This window comes from Rhamphochromis longiceps, linkage group LG11 (assembly GCF_057381845.1).
Source record: "Rhamphochromis longiceps isolate RC_006_pf linkage group LG11, R_longiceps_female_GT1.1, whole genome shotgun sequence".
NCBI lineage: Eukaryota > Metazoa > Chordata > Actinopteri > Cichliformes > Cichlidae > Rhamphochromis > Rhamphochromis longiceps.
This window is the reverse complement of record NC_140567.1, coordinates 32,897,762-32,917,425: the sequence shown is the minus strand read 5'-3', so window position 1 is coordinate 32,917,425 and position 19,664 is coordinate 32,897,762. Positions and strand designations below refer to the sequence as shown.

The 19,664-nt window shown below is 40.8% G+C and overlaps 1 protein-coding gene across 4 annotated transcripts in view; it reads left to right on the top strand.

Annotated features, from left to right (window-relative positions):
- scap (SREBF chaperone) overlaps window positions 1–19,664 on the top strand; it is a 33,577-nt gene that overhangs the window by 9,372 nt on the left and 4,541 nt on the right. For 3 of the 4 annotated variants that reach the window (XM_085423711.1, XM_085423713.1, XM_085423712.1), the window contains 19 exons: window positions 1,173–1,293; window positions 1,661–1,818; window positions 2,325–2,545; window positions 4,281–4,386; window positions 5,133–5,305; window positions 8,007–8,133; window positions 9,835–9,947; window positions 10,035–10,129; window positions 10,281–10,379; window positions 10,740–10,952; window positions 11,351–11,736; window positions 12,219–12,368; window positions 16,228–16,429; window positions 16,993–17,108; window positions 17,671–18,214; window positions 18,306–18,391; window positions 18,784–18,866; window positions 19,094–19,260; window positions 19,451–19,531. In XM_085423711.1, the coding sequence (XP_085279837.1) occupies window positions 1,173–1,293; window positions 1,661–1,818; window positions 2,325–2,545; window positions 4,281–4,386; window positions 5,133–5,305; window positions 8,007–8,133; window positions 9,835–9,947; window positions 10,035–10,129; window positions 10,281–10,379; window positions 10,740–10,952; window positions 11,351–11,736; window positions 12,219–12,368; window positions 16,228–16,429; window positions 16,993–17,108; window positions 17,671–18,214; window positions 18,306–18,391; window positions 18,784–18,866; window positions 19,094–19,260; window positions 19,451–19,531 (3,241 nt within the window). The remainder of the gene's footprint in view (window positions 1–1,172; window positions 1,294–1,660; window positions 1,819–2,324; window positions 2,546–4,280; window positions 4,387–5,132; window positions 5,306–8,006; window positions 8,134–9,834; window positions 9,948–10,034; window positions 10,130–10,280; window positions 10,380–10,739; window positions 10,953–11,350; window positions 11,737–12,218; window positions 12,369–16,227; window positions 16,430–16,992; window positions 17,109–17,670; window positions 18,215–18,305; window positions 18,392–18,783; window positions 18,867–19,093; window positions 19,261–19,450; window positions 19,532–19,664) is intronic. The other variant, XM_085423714.1, reaches the window with a different exon arrangement.

Below are 19,664 nucleotides of genomic sequence, written 5' to 3'. Positions count from 1 at the left end.
TAGGAGAGAGCCCATTTTTATTAGATGAATTCTTACTTTGTTTTATCCTCAGCGGCCTTGACGACAGCCATGTGGGCAGCACAGCTACAGCTTAGTTTAATTAAAAGTGAACAATTTGTCAGCAGCTGCTTTTGATAATTAAATCATGATTTATTTTTAATATAAATATTTAATTTCTTTTACATTCTCTCATGTGAGAATTTGATGCATTTCTTTGACATTAAAACTATTTTGACTTTTGGACTATTTATCAACTACAACACGACCTTAGATTAAGGTTATGCTAACAAATAGAGGTGTATCAGTGTTTTTCTTGTTTTTGACAAAATCAACGAATTCAGAAAGTCAGCATTGCGTTAATTGAGAATAAAATTAGTTGTTAGTTGTAGCCTGAGTGGGAAGCTTGAGGTGCTCTGCTAAAATCCCTATTATAAAGCTGATGAAGGCACATTTGATTACTTTTGGCTGAATTTGACATAATTTAGGCATAAGAAAAAAATAAAAATGTAGTTTGTGGGGGTTTTTTTGTTTGTTTTTTTTAAAGAAGGAATTGACTTCCTTTGATAATTTTGTGATGACTTTTTTTCCATTTTAAGTAAGCACCAAGACAGTGGGCATACATCCAAAACACTTCAGAGAGTCTTTTAAAAGCTTTATTCCATCCACCTCTGTTGCCACCACCAGCTCAGTCTTTCAGGTATTTTTCAGGGTTGCTCAACACTATCATTTCAAACTGAACGTGCTTCCTCTACATATAGACACATGCAGAGAAGGAAGGAAAGAATGGAGTGGTTTGGTTCTCAGATGAAGTTTGTTTTCTTGAAGACCTGCCCATTTCCAGGAGAACTAGGGAGCGGGTCTCTCTGGGTTGCGCATGAAACTTAATCTGGCAGGAAAAGCCAGAGGTGCTGGTTTCATCTACTCAGAAGTGTTGCAACATGCATCACAGGGAAGCGCTCACCGTTATCGTGGTGGCTTCATTGGTCCGTAGCGTATAGCTGTCTGCTGCTTTCTTTGAAAGCATGCATGTGGGTTTGCGTTACAGTGAGAATGTCTTTTCCATTTATTAATGAATGAACAAAAGGATGTAGATGCATAAATATAAGTTGAACTAAATTCCTTTGTTCCTATTGTTTGACATGTGAACCCCCCCCACATTCTCTTCCTGCTAGCTATCCGTTATTGAGGCTCCCCCTGCCTGGGACGGGTCCTGTGGAGTTCACCACAGGGCTTCGAGACTACAGCGTTCCTTTCCATGAGCCTCAGGGTGACTTTGGAGAGCGCCCTGACTGGGTAGGAGAAAAAACATGAAATCTATAAGATTCTGTATTTCTGTACTGTTTCTGACTATCACTTTTGTTTTATTTCCTTAGGATGTGTTTAAGCTTTGGCATTCAAACCTGAAATACATTTTAATCTTAGGCTTGAATATTCAAAAATGATGGCTGGGCAAAGCTGGAGGCTCATAAATAGTAAAACAGTGGCTCACACGATTTGTCAACACTAGTTTTAATTTGCTGTAACAAGGGGAATAAGAAACAAAGAATACCTTTTTAGTTAATATTAAATACTAATATTAAAATCAGTCAGCAGTAGTAGCTGGTTCATTGTACTTAATCACAATCTGTTTCTTAATAAGTTGCCTACATGTTTGCCCTAGTACCGGGGTCCTCCGGTCGCCTACATCCAGCAGGTGTTGGTGAAGGCAGCAGTGTCTCCATGGGACAACAGCCTGGTGCCGGTGGATGTCTTTCGGTCGCCTCTTGGTCGAGTCTTCAATCTGCTGGAAGAGATCCGCAACCATGTTCACTCCGACAGGTAAGCTTGGGTGCACTGATATGTGACGGTGGTAAATTTGCAGTAACACAATTGGGGGAAAAAAAAAAAAAAAAAAATTACTACATTATGAAGTGTAGCAGTGAAGTATAAGGAAGGACTAGAGCAGAGGGCTGTGGAAGGAAAGCTGTGAACCAAAAGCTTCTTTGAATTTAGTCCAAGGGGGGGGATAAACATCAATGACCTTGAGTTATTGATCTGTTGTAAACTACAAAGTTTATGGTTTGTTCTGTTTGACTAATCTACTGTATCAATGATAGTTCCCAGAACAGTTTGCTTTGCTTTTGTGCTTCTGGTTTCAATTAAATACTTGTTTAACTACTTTTACATTAACGATTTATTGCTGTTCAATACTTTATTAGTTTATTTAAATCTCATTTATTCCAGGAGCATTTGGTATCCGTGAGCTGTACTGCATTGATTTCCTCGTCTTCTGTCACACCTCCTCTTCTCTTGTCTTTACCGCTGTCTCGTTCTTGTCTTGTCAGCTCCGGCATTCGCAGTCTGGAGTCTTTATGTCTCCAGGTGACAGATCTGTTTCCAGGGTTACGGCAGATGCAGTCGGTGCTGCCAGAGCATGGCTGCCTTCTTGTTTCTCCTGGCAACTACTGGCAGAACCAACGGGAGCTGTTTGACTCGGACCCCGACCCCCTCAAGACCATCCAGAAACATGAACCGAAAGGCTTGCACACCTCAGCGACATTGCGAGGTAGTAATTTGGAAAGCTCTGATTCAGTAGTGGCCTCCCCTCGTGTGTGTGCAGTAGGTTCTGTGTACAGTATTGCTAACAAACCATTCCCTTGACAGACCTTTGATCAACAAGCGAGTACATAAATATAACTCAGTTTGGTCTGCTACCATATTCTACTCAGAAAAAGCCCTTGGACATTTTTCTTTTTGAGGTTCTACTCACATTCTAATAATTGTTACTGTAACCAACTGTGTGACTTGTGTGATCACTGCGTACCCTGCCAAGGAGTGGTTAAGTGAATGTGTTCAGACAAAGTCTCTGTCACCGTCCACAGAGCATGTGGTGTCATCCTGAAGCGTGCCCAAGATTAGAGCTTCAGTGCTTCCTTAACTGGTCCTTGTGAAAATCGATGTATTAAGTAATTAACAAATCGTAATACAATAGGACATTGTCATTGTGTCCGAAATGTTCTCACGCCTGTCAGTAGGTGTGGGAGCATTTTTTTTATTTTGACAAAATCTGAAAGCTCCAGTCTGGCCTGTGTTATTGCTTTTTGCCATGCAATGATCCATGAGATGACTAATTCATTCTGAACTACAGGCATTTTTAAATAGTCTGTCAGAAACTGCCATTGGTGGTCACCATATTGAGTACCTCGTGCCTGTTGTATAGTCTGTTAAAGTGCAGGGGAAAAGAATGTGTTATACTCTGACTGCCTTGTTGAAAGTAGTCTGCCATCATTCAGCATGAGTAATTGTCGGTAGTAGTGAGCAGGGGATTAGTTGTATCAGCCAACTAAGAGGCTTTCGTATTGACAGAGAACAAGCAGTTTCATTCCTTGGGAACTTATTGAATTCTTTTAAAATGCTACCCACTGACATAGTGAACCAAGTTTCCCCTTCAGCATTTTGCCACATCTGCCACTTCAAGAGATATTAAAGATATAGTCAGGGACAGCTTGGCTGTCAGATAAAGTTAGACTGATATGCTTGTTCACACTGAGCTGACTCGAGGCTTGTCAGCCTGGTTACATTGGGGATTATATTTCAGCTGCTCTTGCAGGGCAGGGGAGCCCCAAACTCCACCAGGTACCCAGTGTAAAATATATAACTATGAGAGATGGAAGTCAGTGAGGATGAATGCATTTTGAGGTCATTTTGTGAACGTATGGATGGATCTGAGTTTAGTGATTGTGTTCCAGGCTTGCATTCTAATGGCTTAGTTTTTAGTTTTATAGCAGTTGCCATTTTGGTTCCTGAACTTATTTACTCCTTTATAACTTCACCCTCATGTCTGAGACCAGAGCTGATGGATTGATTTGCTTTTCGAGTGAGCTTCAAGTTGTCGTTTAACTTCATTATTGAAACCAGGATGTTGTCACTTAGGGTTTTGTTGTTTTTTTGTTTTTTTGTTTGTTTTGGGTTTTTTTTTTTTCCCCCTGCTTTCACGTGTGCTCCTGATCACTAAGATGTTTCCTTGTGTTGTGACTAAGATCAAAAGAACTTGGTGACAACAGCAGATTCCCACAAAGCTTTCTAAGCCTAAAACTGCTCTAAAACTTCTCTTTTCTTTTCATTTTCATAAAGAAGTGGTAACTGTATCTGTTCTGACACAGACCTAAGGGCTTTGAGAATGTTTGGCTGGTGACTAATAAATAAACAGTGGTCAACCTAAAGTGATCTGTAAAAAGATGGTCTGTTACTAGAATATGAAGAGTCTATTTACATGAAGATGTTTACTGTGTGTGTTTTAGACTTGCTGTTCGGGGTTCCTGTGAAGTACTCGGGGGTCAGTCACTACAACAGGAAGAGGGTGGTGACCTACACAATCACTGTAGTTCTATCCAGTTATGATGCAAGGTGAGTTACAAAGGCAATAGAACAGTAAACTAAAAGCCAGTTCTATTTAAATTTAGTTTTAAGGGATGTCACTGGAAAATTTAGTTTTTTGTTTTTTTTCTCGTTTCATATTTTTGTCATCTCTAACTCTGTGACTCTTGGACGGTAATGCTGCTTTAGAAAAAGCTTAAGACACAAAATACACACTTCCTTAAACTTTAAACTAATAGAGTTAAAATCGGTAAACAGAAATAAAAAATAATAATTACAAACTACACTTAAGAAATATATATTTTACTAATGGAACTAAATTGGAAAAATTTCAATCTTTTGTAGTTTACTAAAATTTTCAGAGAAGAAGCTTGAGGAGCGTGAGACTGGGATGTTTCCATGACTTTGAGTCAAGTGTCTTTTGGAAAGTGTTTTCTGTTGTATCGTCTGTCTGTTCTGGGCTTGCCCACGGTCAAACTATGTTTCTATGCATTAAAAACTAAACTAAAAGAACAAACCAACTCTGGAAACTAACTGAAACTGAGATCTACAAACTAACTCTGGAGCCTGAACAGAGTAGGAGTCTGTGACTTAGGTTTTGCATTTTATTGTATTTCACTTTTTCAATAGAACGGCATAAATAGTCAGAACTGTCTTCTCCTTGGATTAATGGCATCTGTCCCTCAAGGCAAAGTGTCTGTTTCTCAAAATTTAAAATGGAGTGATGAAGTTTGTTACTCCATGTGACGATGATTAATTGTTATTTGTGTGTCCAGGTTCCTAGGCAGCCTACGGGCCCGCCTGAAGCAGCTTCACCCATCCGCCAACTGCACCCTCAGAGATGACCACATGGTTCACGTCCACTTCAAGGAGGAGATCGGCATTGCTGAACTCATCCCGCTCGTCACCACATACATCATTCTTTTTGCCTACATCTACTTCTCTACACGTTAGTCCAACTCCCTTTAAATCTGCTTTGTACTCGGTGCATGTTCAAACATCTCGACTCCCCCCACCACTACCACTTGTTTGCACACCTCACCATAGTTAAAACAGAAAAGTGCCAGAGAATGAGGGCAAAACGTGCTGTGCCCTTTTGTGTGCACAAGTGTTTGGGTGCCAAGGTTGTCCCTGTCTGCTGCAGGGATAATCCTCACATGGGAACATTGCACACCGCTGTAAGAATGCAGCCACCAAACCATCGGCAGCTTGCCAGCACAAACATTAGCTCAGGGAACAAACACACACACTCGTGCACACAGACACACACACCGTCCAAGTACTCAAATGAATTTTCACCTGCAAGGTGGTTAAATTAGTCACATTTGGCTCCTGATATGCACTTGTAATTGCAGTATAATAATTTAGATAATTATTCAATGAGACTACCGTATTTCCCGGACTACAAAGCGCACCTGAATATTAGCCACACAAGCTAAAATCAGGGGAAAATCCTGTTTTGTACATACATTAGCCGCACCTGACCAAAAGCTGCAGGTGTTTCAATGTTGACTTATCATATGTAAGAGAATGTGCACAAAGGAATTGTCAGGAAAGAGATGGCTGTTTGGAGACACACCCCTTTTATTAATATTTTGAAAAACAAGTTATGGGTACATATTTGCACATGTAGTACATAACAGTAACCTACAGCACACCAGAAAAATAGATTCGGACTACCTTTTAGGCTCAGGTGCAGTGACACGGCTTTAACAAGAAGAAAAGTCAGTCATTCACCACCATCTTTCTCTTCTTCCTGCGCACTAAAACCACCAAAGTCCTCTCCTCCAGTGTCGGATACAAACAGGCTCAGGATGGCTTCGTCATCCACTCTCAGCTTCTCTCCTTCGTTGTCAGTGTCAGAGTCGAACACCCTCAGAAGGGCCGTGGCGGTGTCCTCCTCTCCATCATCAGTCCAGCGCTTCAAAATCCGTTGGTGATCGTGGATGTTTTCACACTTTTCCACGCTGTCAGATTCCACCGGTGGAGTTGGGCATAACTTGCTTTTCGCAAGTTTATCGCCGCTCATCATCCACGCCTCCCGCTGAATGCGTAGCGCTACTTTGAAGTTTGTTTTTCGCGCTACTTCGTACGGCACTACGTTGCCTGGCGGACGGACATGTGACTAACATACCACTCTTGAACCCCGATCCTTCCGCCAGGCAACGTAGTGCCGTACAACAGCGGAACAAACAAAACAAATCGTCTTACGATATGACAAAAATCACGGACAATCCATTGAACCCTGCGGCTTTTAGTCAGGTGCGGCTTTTCTAAGCTTGTGCAAAAAGTAGCGGCTTATAGCCCGACAATTACGGTAATGTTTCTTAATGAACCCAAAAGAGAGCCATAATATTCTATAATAATACCGGAACACCTTGTGATCACAGAAAACATGAGGTAAACACAAGTGTAAGGTTTTATTTTGATGTCAGTATCTCCAAAGCTTCAGAGAAATACCTTGATGTTTGTTGTTAGCACATCTTTCCTGCTCTTGGCACGTTCATGCTGTTTTGAATTCTCAGTAACACAATATTTGTTGTTAAACAGTGAAACAAGCAAGAAATCACACACACACACAAAACCCATTACAATCAATGCAAACACAATTTTTCACTTTGCTAGTAAAATGCTGATATCCTCTGAAAATGTAACCATTCAGAGATGTTGAATAAATGGCTGTGCTGTAATTTTGACCACCAGAGAAATATTTAGCATGTCGCTTTTCTATGATTCAGATTTTTAGCATTTTTCATAGGGGTTTTTTGTTTTGTTTTTTTTTTTGTTTGTTTTTTTTAGCATAGTAACCAACATTGCCTGACTTTTATGCCAACTGAAAAGTGAAGAAACTTTGATTACACGTCAGAGCAGACTGGGCTGCTAGTGTCTCAGACAGTGAAGTGGTGCTGCGCAAAGTACAGTTTAAGGAAAAATTCTTCATGAAATTCACATTAAACAGTAAAAAGAAGGGAATTTTATTTGGGACGTGTGATATGAAACGGGGTCTGTGCAGCATTAGACAGTGGAAAGAATGTGTGAGAAAGATGAAGCACACAGTCTTTATTTCTGTTCTCCTGAGGTTCGAGGAAAGCTGAGAGGTCAGAAGGGTCCACGATGTTTCTTTGCTCCGATAATAAAACGGAGCTTTCTTTCTTATGTTGAGTCTGTTTAAGTTTCATTCTTATTTTTGATACATCGGGGTCAGAAAGTTCAGTTATTTGTCTCACCATTGTTTTGCTATCTGTTCCCTTCTGAGAAAGACCTCTCCTTCCAGTCTGGAAAATCAGAGTGTACACTTGAGGCTGCCTTGGAAAACTGTAATTGAACAAACATCTGTTACAACAATATGCAGCTGCTGTTTTATTTTACAGTGTAGTCATTTTCAGAATTGTCATTTCAAAGAAAACCTGCAAGTTTGAGAAATGGATAGCCTGTACAGTTTCATTTCATAACCCCTGCATATTTTATCAGCAAGCCTAGTGTTCAGTGTCATCACCTGCCATCTAGAAATGTAATTTTGGAAATGCTTAAACGCCTTCTCTACATGATCACCATCATTTGATTTAAGACAAGGTCTGGCTGAGGATTTGAATAGTTGTACAGCTGGTTAGTGTGAAGTCCTCAACATATCATCTTTTTCTTCCTTGCAGGTAAGATCGACATGGTGAAATCTAAGTGGGGCCTTGCTCTGGCTGCTGTGGTCACAGTGCTCAGCTCTCTGCTCATGTCTGTGGGTCTGTGTACACTGTTTGGACTGACACCCACACTTAATGGAGGGTAAAAACCATTTTCTACATACTTGAGTGTCTGAAGATTACTAAAGGGGTCTGGTCTCTGCTCTTGTTCATCTGCCAGGAACAGTAACGCACATGCCATTTTGGCAGCAGATGCTTATTAGATTTCAGCCTAAAACTTAAGCCAAGGAATGCAGAGACTGTTTCAAAAATCAGGCAGCCAAGAAAACAGTTTAATCAAGACGCAGCAAAAATGTATGTTTGCATCACTGAGAGCAACTTGGTACTTGTACTTTCATGACTTATACTCATTGTTTCCCTTGATTACACCAAAGCAAGGAATCAGTTTCATTACAGTCAGTGCCATTTTTTTTTTAAAGTAAAACATTGTTTTGTTTTGTTTTCTTCTCGTGTTTGCATGTAGAAACTAATGCATATGGCATCATTGTATGTTAGTTAACTGAAGTAGCTTCCAGTGCTATTGCACTTACCTTCCACAGTAGCTTTAACTTCAGACTGTAGTGATTAGCACTTGAATGCTCCTTACACTTTTAAGTGCATGAACTGTTTTTACAGTACATTTTCTTTATTATGAATGCTGTTTAAACCAGCCTAAAAGCTGTCTTCATGCACGCTCAATCATCCAGGTAAGGAAGTCCTAAAAAATTCATTCTGTACGTCTGGATGTAGCGTTTTCAGGAAACTCTCTGAAAACACTATGTCCAAATGAACCGAGTCAACTCTTTGCGGCAGCCTGAAAACACTTACTAGCTAATATTTTTAAGAGGTTGAAGGATGAGTTTAACTTGTGAATCACTACTGAAATTATGTCTGCAGTAATTTCATTGTTCTCCTGCTCTTACTGACATTCAAATATATCCTGTTAATGTTAACACCTCTAGCTGGCTGTCAGTTGTATCCTTATTTTTACCAACTCACGTGCACGTACCTGACTTTTGACTTTCCTCTTCTTCTGTATTGATCGTACATGGAGTTCTATTAATGATCACTTCATGTGGGCAAACAGCATGTTAGTGTGTATGAAAAAGGAAGAACACTGTGTGGAAGTGGGATGGACTGAAATATGGGGCAGATGTATTCAGATACTGACGTTTAATGGCTGTCCAATCGTGAGCTGTTTATTAGGAAGCAGACCTCATGGCGTGACAGTGGTACTGTTAACCAGCCACTAAGATCCATGCAAGTCCTCCATGGGCTGTGAATGCCCAGGCCATGTGCTTGCATAAACACACATCAAGGCCAACGTACCAAAACTATGACTGCAACATGCAAATCTGCAGAGTCATAATCGACTCCACACACAAAGCTGGTGAGATACAGATAGTGTTGGGTGTGTGTGTGTGTGTGTTTTATTATGTACAGTGTTACTGAGTGTGTGTGTGACCCAGTTATACACTTGCCTCATCTAAAGCTTATCTATCCTGTCAAACTAATCTGTCACACATACTAATCTCAGGGAAATTCCCAGCTATGTGGGCCAAGAATTTAAAAAAAAAAGAAAAAAAGAAATTGAACCCTAAATGACTGATTTTATAACTAAAAAACAAACAAAACATAGGAGTGGACCACATACATTTTCTCGGTGCCTTGGCGGCTGCATTATTAAAGTACATTTGTGTTTGTAATTTAAACAGAATTCCACACAGTGGTAATGTGGTGAAAGTGTATATTACCAAAGATAACTGTACTCAAAGTTGAGGGTATTTTATTTTTCTCCCTGCAGTGAGATCTTCCCTTATCTGGTGGTGGTAATCGGGCTGGAGAACGTCTTGGTGCTCACCAAGTCTGTGGTTTCCACCCCTGTCGACCTCGAGGTCAAACTGCGCATAGCTCAAGGTAAGTTTGGAGAATGTAGTTTAGTCATGGCTTATTAAATATTGTGCATTTCTTTATTTTTCCCTGATTGTTGTTCTGTTTTTTCAGGCCTTAGTAATGAGAGCTGGTCTATCATGAAGAATATGGCCACTGAGCTGTGTATTATCCTCATTGGATATTTCACTCTTGTGCCAGCTATCCAGGTAAGAGGACAAATGCTGGAACTGTTGAAGGAAGTGCACCAGGAGAAAACTGTAGTTAAAGTTATTGTTATTAAATAAGCAAAGCATAATGCTAAATCAAGCCAGGTGGGAAATGCTTCTATGTGGTTAATGTCTCTTCTGTTTATTTTAGGAATTCTGTTTATTTGCTGTTGTGGGGCTGGTGTCTGACTTCTTCCTGCAGATGTTTTTCTTCACCACTGTACTATCTATAGACATTCGCCGCATGGAGGTGAGAAACGCATATGCATACTTTCAAATCCCCCCCCCCCCCCCCCCCCCCACACACACACACACACACACACACACACACACACACACACACACACACACACACACACACACACACACACACTTAATATGCTGGACTCAACATTAGATTTAAGTAGCAAGAGTTTTATGTGATGTAAACCTTTGTGCACCAGGCAAGAACTGAGTTTAAAATAAAAAAAAAAAACAACAAAAAAACACAACCAGCACTGAGACACATAATCACTCTTGATATTTTCAGCATGTATTGTGAAGTTGACTTAAAATACAAAAAACGATGTTTTAAAAAAAAAAATGTGTGAACCTCATTATTTCCCTTTAGCTGGCTGACCTGAACCGCCGCCTGCCAGCTGAAGCAGGTATGCCTCCACCCAAGCCAGGCCCCCTGCGTACACGTGAGGTACCCCCTCCACCGCGACCCTCTCCGCATACAATCACTCTGCAGACACCAGCCTTTAGAAACTTGAGGCTCCCCAAGAGGCTGCGTGTGGTGTACTTCCTGGCTCGCACGCGCCTGGCTCAGCGCATCATCATGGTGAGAAGACAAATTCAGAACTGACTGTAAATGTTTTTGTGCACTTTGCTGCCATTTGTCTTCAACTGTCAGCTTCTAATTCTTTCATACAATGGCAAAGACTGACAAGATCTATTTTTTTTTTTTTTTTTTTTTTGGGTGGGGGGGTGAATGTCTGTTTCAGCTTTAAAACTAACAGAATAGCTTTTACAGTCTGCAAGCTTATTGCTGTGCCTACATAAAGCCAACAATGTATGTAAAGATGCCTATACTGTAAGGTGGATTCGTTTAATACAAGCATATACATACATTAGGTTAAAGTGGTCTAAATTAAGTAAATATCAGCTCGATGTAAAATGAAGCTGGCCACATATTCCAGCTAACTGATCAACATGACCTTTTTATTTTTTCATTTTTAGGCTGGCACAGTGATCTGGATTGGTATCCTTGTGTATACCGACCCAGCTGGAATCCGCACCTACCTGGCTGCACAGGTGTCTGAACAAAGCCCCTTGGGCGACACCGGGGGAGGTGGTCTGCCCCCACACCTGGGAGTGGCCCCGGTTTTTCGAGGTGGGGATCCTACCAGCACCTTGAGCATCCATCGTGCACCAGATCCAACTCCTTTACCTGAGAACCAATCGCAGGGACATCATGGCCCTCCAAGGGCAGGGCCCATTCCACAGTCCCCACCCGCTGTACCTCAGATCACCTGGGGGGAGGAGGATGAGGAGGGATGGAGGAGACTGTCCTTCAGGCACTGGCCATCACTCTTCAGTTACTACAACATCACTTTAGCAAAAAGGCGAGTGCTGCTGGGGAGTTTTTTGTTGTTGTTCGTCAGTCTGTTATTTTCTTAATTGGGAAACGGTATATTACACTGTAGTGGAGATCCCAAATTTTCCATAAAAGCAAGCAAAGCAGTTTAGATTTTCTTGCCTCATTATGATACTGGTGCAGCATAATGTGTTGCTTCATTCCTGGCGTGTATGGGATGTTTCTGCAAAATGAAATGCTGCATTATGAAGTTTATATCAACTCCAAATAAAAGCTGGACAAAAAGAACAACTAATTTCTGTCAGCCATTCTCCACATGGAAAATGCAGCTACAAACAAGTAACCTACTTCAGTTATGTGCTTATGCGTTGTCCAACAAACACTTTCCCACTTTAAAGGTGTAAAAGCCAGGAACAATTTTTTTTGTTTCTTTTTTTTCTTAAGTCTTTAATTCTGCTTCGATGTTTCTTTCAGCTTCATTATGTCCACTATGTTATTGTCCTTTTACAGGTACATTAGCATCTTACCTGTCATCCCAATCACTGTTCATCTGACACCCCAGGAGGCCATTGACGCACGTCACCCTCAGGACACGAGACACCCTCAACCACCCATTCTCAAGGTTTCTGCTGACTTGCAGACAGACCTCACCCTCTACAAGTTAGTAGTCAGAAAGACACAGACATCTACCCGCTTTAAGTTTGAACTGCCTCACAAACTCTTTGATTAACCTGCATGCCTTAAGGTGTTAAAAGGGTAACTTTTGATTATTTAAATCCAGCAGATTTTCCATCAGTGTGGCTACTTGAGTTGTTTGCCCCTACTATTCTAGAGACTCGCATTGAAAAGGACGTTTCTCAAAGCAACATAAGCCTCCTACAGCTCTCCAAACAAGAAATGAAAGGATTTCTGTGAAAATGTTGATCTGACCAAATATATGCATGTAGGATCTACAGGCAGGGCAGCTTACCACCTGTTGGGTCATGTTAATCCCCGCTTGTTTGGGTACTTGTTGTTTTGGGTTCCTGCTGTTATTATTAGTTCATGAGGAAGTTATTTATGTGTAATATGTAGACACATGCTTAACGAAATAAGGGGGAAATGCTGAAATCTCAGAATCCTCTGAATGCTAAATTACCTGCCTTAATTAGTATCTTATGAAAGAAGGTACAGATGAACCAGCTCTGATTGTTTTTATGAGTTCATATAATTTTTTTTTTTTTTTTTTTAGACAAATTTACAAAGAAACATAATTTTCTTAGCCTAATTGAATGAGTGATATCTTTTTCAGGCCCTAGCTTTTCTTAGTTTCAGTTCAGTTTAGCGATCACTGTTTTTGCACATGGTTAGAAAAAAACAAACCTTGACGTCACACAGCTGAGTGTAAATAGGGGCCACGGCAGGTAAAGGACCTTGACCTTCACACTTTGTACCTGTGTCATTGAACCGATTGCACCTTGGACACTGAAGCCTTTAAGTTCCTTCTGCAGTTTTGCTGAAGTTGGAGCAGTGAAGTACAATAGCATTTAGGGCATTTGAGCCATTCAGGTTTAGTTTTCCAGACATGAAATAACATAATTTTGGACTAAAATCTCTTTTTTTCAGCTGCAGTCTTAGTCTGTCTGCGGAACTGCTCTTGGAGGTCTTGCAAAGAGAAATCATGACACTTCTCTCAAAATCAAAAACATTTTAAGTTACTTTTAAACTTGTCAGTGCTGTAGATGTATTTTCTATTACAGTATTTAAGTTGACATAACACAGAAGGGAGTAAAAGAGCACCTACGTTTCATGCTTGGCTTAGTGTTCACTGTTGCTGGGCTGATGGTAATCTTCTTTTATGTGAGGTGAAAATGCAGTTTCTTTGTGTGTATTCTAATAATGCCAGGGGTTATCTCCGTCTTTAGCAAGTATTCGTATTCTCTAACTGGCCAAGCCTGGCTGACTTGTTTACTTTACAGGCTTTGTCAGTGTTTTTTGTGGGGCTTTTTTTCCTTACCCTAGCAGGTGACACATTCAGGGACAATGGGCTAATCCTGTGTGGGAAGTATTTACTGTACAAGAATATCTTAGGAATTTCTTCAGTGTTAGCATAGACTTCAGTGATGACTTTGGTCAGAGGTCAAAGTCACAGTGAAAAATACAATTTTAGACATAATTGCAGAAACTCTCACTACAACTAGACTAGCTGTCAGTGGCATGGCACATTGGCGAGCACGTTTAAGCTCACCCCCAGTTTACCATAGTACTTAAGGTACAACACCATTAGAAATGTTGTTAGATTGTTATTTTATGGAAATTAAAGTTTTAACTTTGGTTAAAATTTGTGAATTCTGTAGTTTAGCAAATCAGTCTTAAGACTAGAAGTGTTCTTTTACACAACAATGATGAGCAATTGGTGTGTGTGTGTGTGTGTGTGTGTGTGTGTGTGTGTGTGTGTACACACAATATCAGTCCAATAAAGCTGCTAAAATGGGAAGATAATGTTCTTTTATCTTAGAGGGAGGTTCAGAGACACCGATTCACTGTCCTTTCCAGCTTTATCAGCTTATAACAGCCTCATCTATCTGCCGCAACAACACTGTACCGTGTTGTGTAAACCAGTCTGTCACCTTGACATAAGTGTGATGTTTTTGGTCATCTTTGGACTGCAGATATGATTGCTATCAGCAGTTTGGTCGGGGTCGTGACCTTCACAGTTGGGAATTGGCAACTGACATCAACACTGGTTTCGATAGATGGAAGGCCAGACTGATAAAGGTGTTACAAGGGAATTCTCTGTACTTTTAATCTGGAGCAAAGATCTTTACATGTAACAAACGAGTCAGCGTAGCCTTGTCTTGTTTAAGAGAAGTTTTGAACTGGATAAAGTCTCTCATCCTACTTTTGTGTGATCATACACGAGCGATTTCACAGACTAACACAAGAAGAGCTTTCCAGTGTTCCGCTTAACACAAGTTTTTCTTCTCTTTTTTGAAAGACATGGGGAAATTATATTTCCTTTTAAAACCATCTTGATCAAAAGCAACTTTAAACAGGAAAAAAGACAGCTAAAATAAAAAATTGTGCAATCAGTGGTTAAAGTTAATGACACAGTTTGAACCAGTTAATACTGACTCCATCTCATCTGTTTCTGATTTTACCTTCGAAAACCGCTGGATGTTTGTGTGAAGTAACCGTAGTGTGTAATAGGTCTGAAGACAGGATTAGAGTTCATCATCATTTGTGCTGTTTCTTCTTTTTTTTTATTTTTTTTTTTTTTTAGAGTAACATCTAAAATGAGTTTATAAATAAAAGTACATGGCAAGGACTGAAATGCAAACTCAAGTTTCCTCCTGTTCATTCTCACTGCTGTTCATCTGTTTGTATTGAACAAGTTCAAAAATCCCAAAGAAAGTGAATATTTTGCTGTTTATATTGTGAACATGAGTAAAACTGCAAATAAATGGCAACGTTGCCCCAGAGGTGCTGGATGTGTAAATAAGCAACTGTGTGTCAATGTTGGTTCCCCAACTCGTTTCTGCTGCCAGTAATTCTCCTGTTATTGCAGTTAAAGTGTTTTTAAAAGCTAACAGAAGTACACAGACTGCCTTGTTTTTGTTTCTGCATGAGTTTAAATGATGTCAGGGACTTTAGATGGATTTTACTCATTGGAAAACAAATGGCCAAAAAAGTAGCCATTAGCAAAATAAAGATAAGCACAGAAAGTAGTAGTAGTAGTAACCCTTAAAGCTCTTTTTCTGAACTGAGGAGTTTGTCCCATATTGGCCTGTTTGTAGAACAAGATTACTGACTGTGCATCAGATGTTTGTGCGATGTTTGTTTCCCTATACAGCTGCATTTCCAAAAATCCTGGCCGTCAAAATGTTCCCTTCATGGGGGAAAGGGTTAAAGCTCTACTTTCACAATGCAGATGTGAGGTTTTTTTTTTTTTTTTTTTTTTTTTTTTTTTTTAAGCAGAGAAAGTCAACACTCCTCTGCCAGGTTATCATCACATTAGCTCCACATTCCACAGAAGAGCTGGCACATGCGCTGTTTCATGGTTTTTCTTTTCCAAGCGGTCAGTTCCACATATTGTGAGTTAGATTTGTACAGTTGTACTTGTTCAACACACAAACTATATAAACATGTGAGTGTGCAGCTGCAGAACAATGTTTTAGGTAAACATCGAGATCTGTTGTCAGTTATGAACAGTTTCTCACTTTGCTGCTTGATCTTTATACACTAGTTGGGCTATTTACTCATCTGACTGTGAAAGTGTCCAGATAATATTTTAGGAAACTCAGCATCTCCACAGTATTTTGTGAGAGATAAAAAGTCTGTTAGAGATCTAGAGCTTCAATTAAAAGGGTGAATTCATGGAACAGATGACACACAACAAATGTGCAGTACATTGAAAGATTTTGTGAAGGAGTTGACGAGCATATACAGAAGTTCAGCTTCTGTGTGATTGTTTCTGGTAAATGTGTCGTAGTGTGGTGGCACTGCACTCCTGACTCTTTTGTGTTGTCTTTGGATCCAGGGTGGCAGCTCTGGGCCTGGCTGCGGGTGTCCTGCTGGTTCTGCTGCTCTTCTGTCTGTATCGCGTTCTCTGCCCACGAAACTACGGTCAGAATGGTGTCCCTCACGGGCGGCGGCGGCGAGGGGACCTGCCCTGTGACGATTACGGCTATTCACCACCTGTCAGCGAGATCTCACCACTGCTGCTGAGGGGCCACAGTATGGTGAGACTAAGATGGAGACGCCGCAGTCTTTGTTTGTCCACCAAACAAACTCATAAGAAAGGCAACACTGTGCATATATAAAGAAAAAATAGCATGTGTTGTTTATTTAGTCAGATTTATTTGCACACTCCCTCTTTCCCTTGTCTTTATTTTTTTTAACAATGTTAGTTAATTTGTATTTCAGATGTATTTTAAGACCAGATCTCATCTGTGGTGCAGATAAATCCAGTGTTAATGAGTTCAGTTGCAATGACTCAGATACTGTAATTATATAAAATCTGCTTAGCAAATATAGATTAAATGTCAATTTGAAAAAAGGGTAAAACAAACAGCTGATTCCTATGCTTTATAGCGATTTTAAAAGATACAGAAATGTGTTTGTGCTGTGTTGAGGTTTAAGCCAAGAGTACACTCACACTTGCTCATAGTACTATACTACAGTACAGGGTGGGCCATTTAAAACAAAAATGCTGAATTTAATAAATGTGTATTAATTTCTTTTTTTGGCTGATCGCTTTAGTCTTATTTAAACCGGCTTCCTGCTCCATGTTTCCGTCCTGTAGGATATCGAGTGTTTGGCTAGCGATGGGATGCTGTTAGCTAGCTGCTGCCTGGCTGGACAGATCCGGGTTTGGGACGCACAGACTGGGGACTGCTTGACTGTCATTCCAAATCATGGGTGAGACACTCTTAATATCTTGTTTTAAAAACATTTCAATGTCATATTGATCTGTGAGATGTTTCCAGATTTGCTTTTACATTGTTAGGAATTGTTTGTTTTTGTTTTTTTTTCCATTAAGTAAAATTTAGTTTAAAAACAATCTGTCAGTTTAGGAAATTTGAGGCTGAAAATTGATTGTATTAAAGTGAATATGTTGGAGATGTCAGGCAGAAGAGGAAGTCTACAGAGGTTCATGGATGTAGTGAGAAAGGACACTCAGAGGGTTGCTATGACAGAGGATGCTGGGATAGGGTGAGATGGAGGCTGGTGATCATCTGTGCTGACCACTAAAGGAAACAACTGAAAGTAGTAGTCATGATCTGGAATATGCAGTGAGCAGGGACAATCTGGTATTCATGGGTGGTTTTTAGATTATCAATTTATTTTTGCCTATCAGACCTTTTGTGTGTTAATGTTTGCCAGTAAATCTGCAAACGTAAAGTCAGTTTATCTCTTCAAGTCATGCTAATGTTGTTTTTTTTTTGTTTTTTTGTTTTTTTGTTTTTTTCCTCCTTCTCAGGCTGAGGCGGAGCAGCAGCAGTGGCTGCTGGGACCACCGGAATGGCTGGGACAGCATGACCGGGGCTCAAGAATCAGAGTGTTTGAGTCCTGAACGAGACATCTCGTTTAATGGAGACGGGCTGACAGAGGACGAGCTCTACCCAGTAAGACGCCGCACCACGCCCAGTCGTCCCACTCTTTTCATTGACCAGCCCGATCTCACCCCGCTCATTGACACCAACTTCACCTCCCAGCCCCCTTCCCACCTGTCCACCGCACCCAGAGCAGGCTTTGATTTTGGAGGACTGGTGGAGCGTGCCTACATGGAGCACGAGCCCCCATCACCATCTACCTACGCCTCTCCGTCCTCAGCCTCCTCCTCGCCCCCATCAGGCGCTCAACTCCAGAGGAGTCCGAGCTTAGGGGAAGCAGCTACACCTGTAATCCAAGAAAGATCCCCGATGGCTGGGGCGCAAGCGGCAGGAGACTGGGAAAGTTCTGTCTGGGCCATGGAGCTCAGAGGAAATCTGATAGCTGCCGGGAGGAGCAGCGGCAAACTGGAGGTTTGTAAAAATTTCACATGTCACTCTGAAAAAAGTCATACTCTTGATCCGCTGGTGTTTAGAATCACTGTACAATTGCATCTGGTTACAGCTGTGGGATGCAGTGGAAGGGTGGCTACGCTGCAGCAATGAAGACGGTGTTTCTGGGATCACAGCTCTGGCCTTTCTCAACAACAGGTTAAACACATACGTGCTCTAAATCGGCAAAAAATATTTTTCGGTCATTTTAATGGCACACTAATTTATTTTATTTTATGTAATTTTCCAACCTCTTAAAAGATGTTACTTGCTTCTATAACATTAGATTGTAACACATCAGATGTATGCTGTAAATTGTAAATGGCCTGTATTTGTATAGCGCTTTACTTAGTCCCTATGGGGACCCCAAAGCGCTTTACACTACATTCAGTCATCCACCCATTCACACACACATTCACACACTGGTGATGGCAGCTACATTGTAGCCACAGCTGCCCTTGGGCACACTGACAGAGATTCAAAAGTGTGTCATCCTACTTGTGGCTACTATGCGCGGCTGTTCTTTATTCGGAGTGTCTCTTCCTTCCCAGAATTGTGGCAGCTAGGCTGAACGGGTCCTTGGATTTCTTCACTGTTGAGATGAACAAACCTCTGGGTCTGCTGCAGTACAGAGGTGAGGCTTGAAATGTTTCTGCATCAGTGTTGTATGAGTTAGATTTTTAATTGGTGAAAAATGTACAGTATGAGTTTTTTTTGTTTTTGTTTTGTTTTTTTGTTTTTTTTGTTTGTTTTTTAATTTAAAAAGAAAATGAGATGAGGTAAACAAGTGGAGGGTTTTTCTAGTTTTGTGGGGGGGGTTTTTTTTCCTTTCTTCCTCACGTAAATAATTTTTCCCTCCAGGTCCCCCTGGGCGAAGCAGCATGCCTCAGTCTCCCTGTTACAGCAGTGAGGATGTGATCAGCTGCCAGCTCACACGCTCCGTACAGTGTGCTCACCAAAAGCCGATCACGGTGCTTCGTGCAGCTGCCGGCAGAGTCGTCACTGGCAGCCAAGACCACACAGTCCGGGTAACAGACCTGCACTCTGTCCTTTTTTATTTCAAGTACAACAAATATTGTTTTGATTTCTCATTAAACTCAATAGAATGGATCTTACTGGCAGTAAAAAAAAATAAAATAAAAAATATGAGCAAACTCCAAAAGCAGTCTTTGTGATAGTGCTTTTAATAGATCATCCTTATCTGCGTGTGCTGTTTAGGTTTATCGACTGGAGGACTCTTGCTGCCTCTTTACCCTGCAAGGTCACTCTGGAGGGATTACAGCCATCTACTTAGACCAGGTCAGCAATATCCCCGCGTCTCGTAACATTTCATATTGTGATAACGGAGGCATTGGTGAATATTTTCTCTAAAAACCGTGGGTCAAAATAGAGGAATTACCAAAGTAAAACCACGAAGTTGTTTCATGAAACA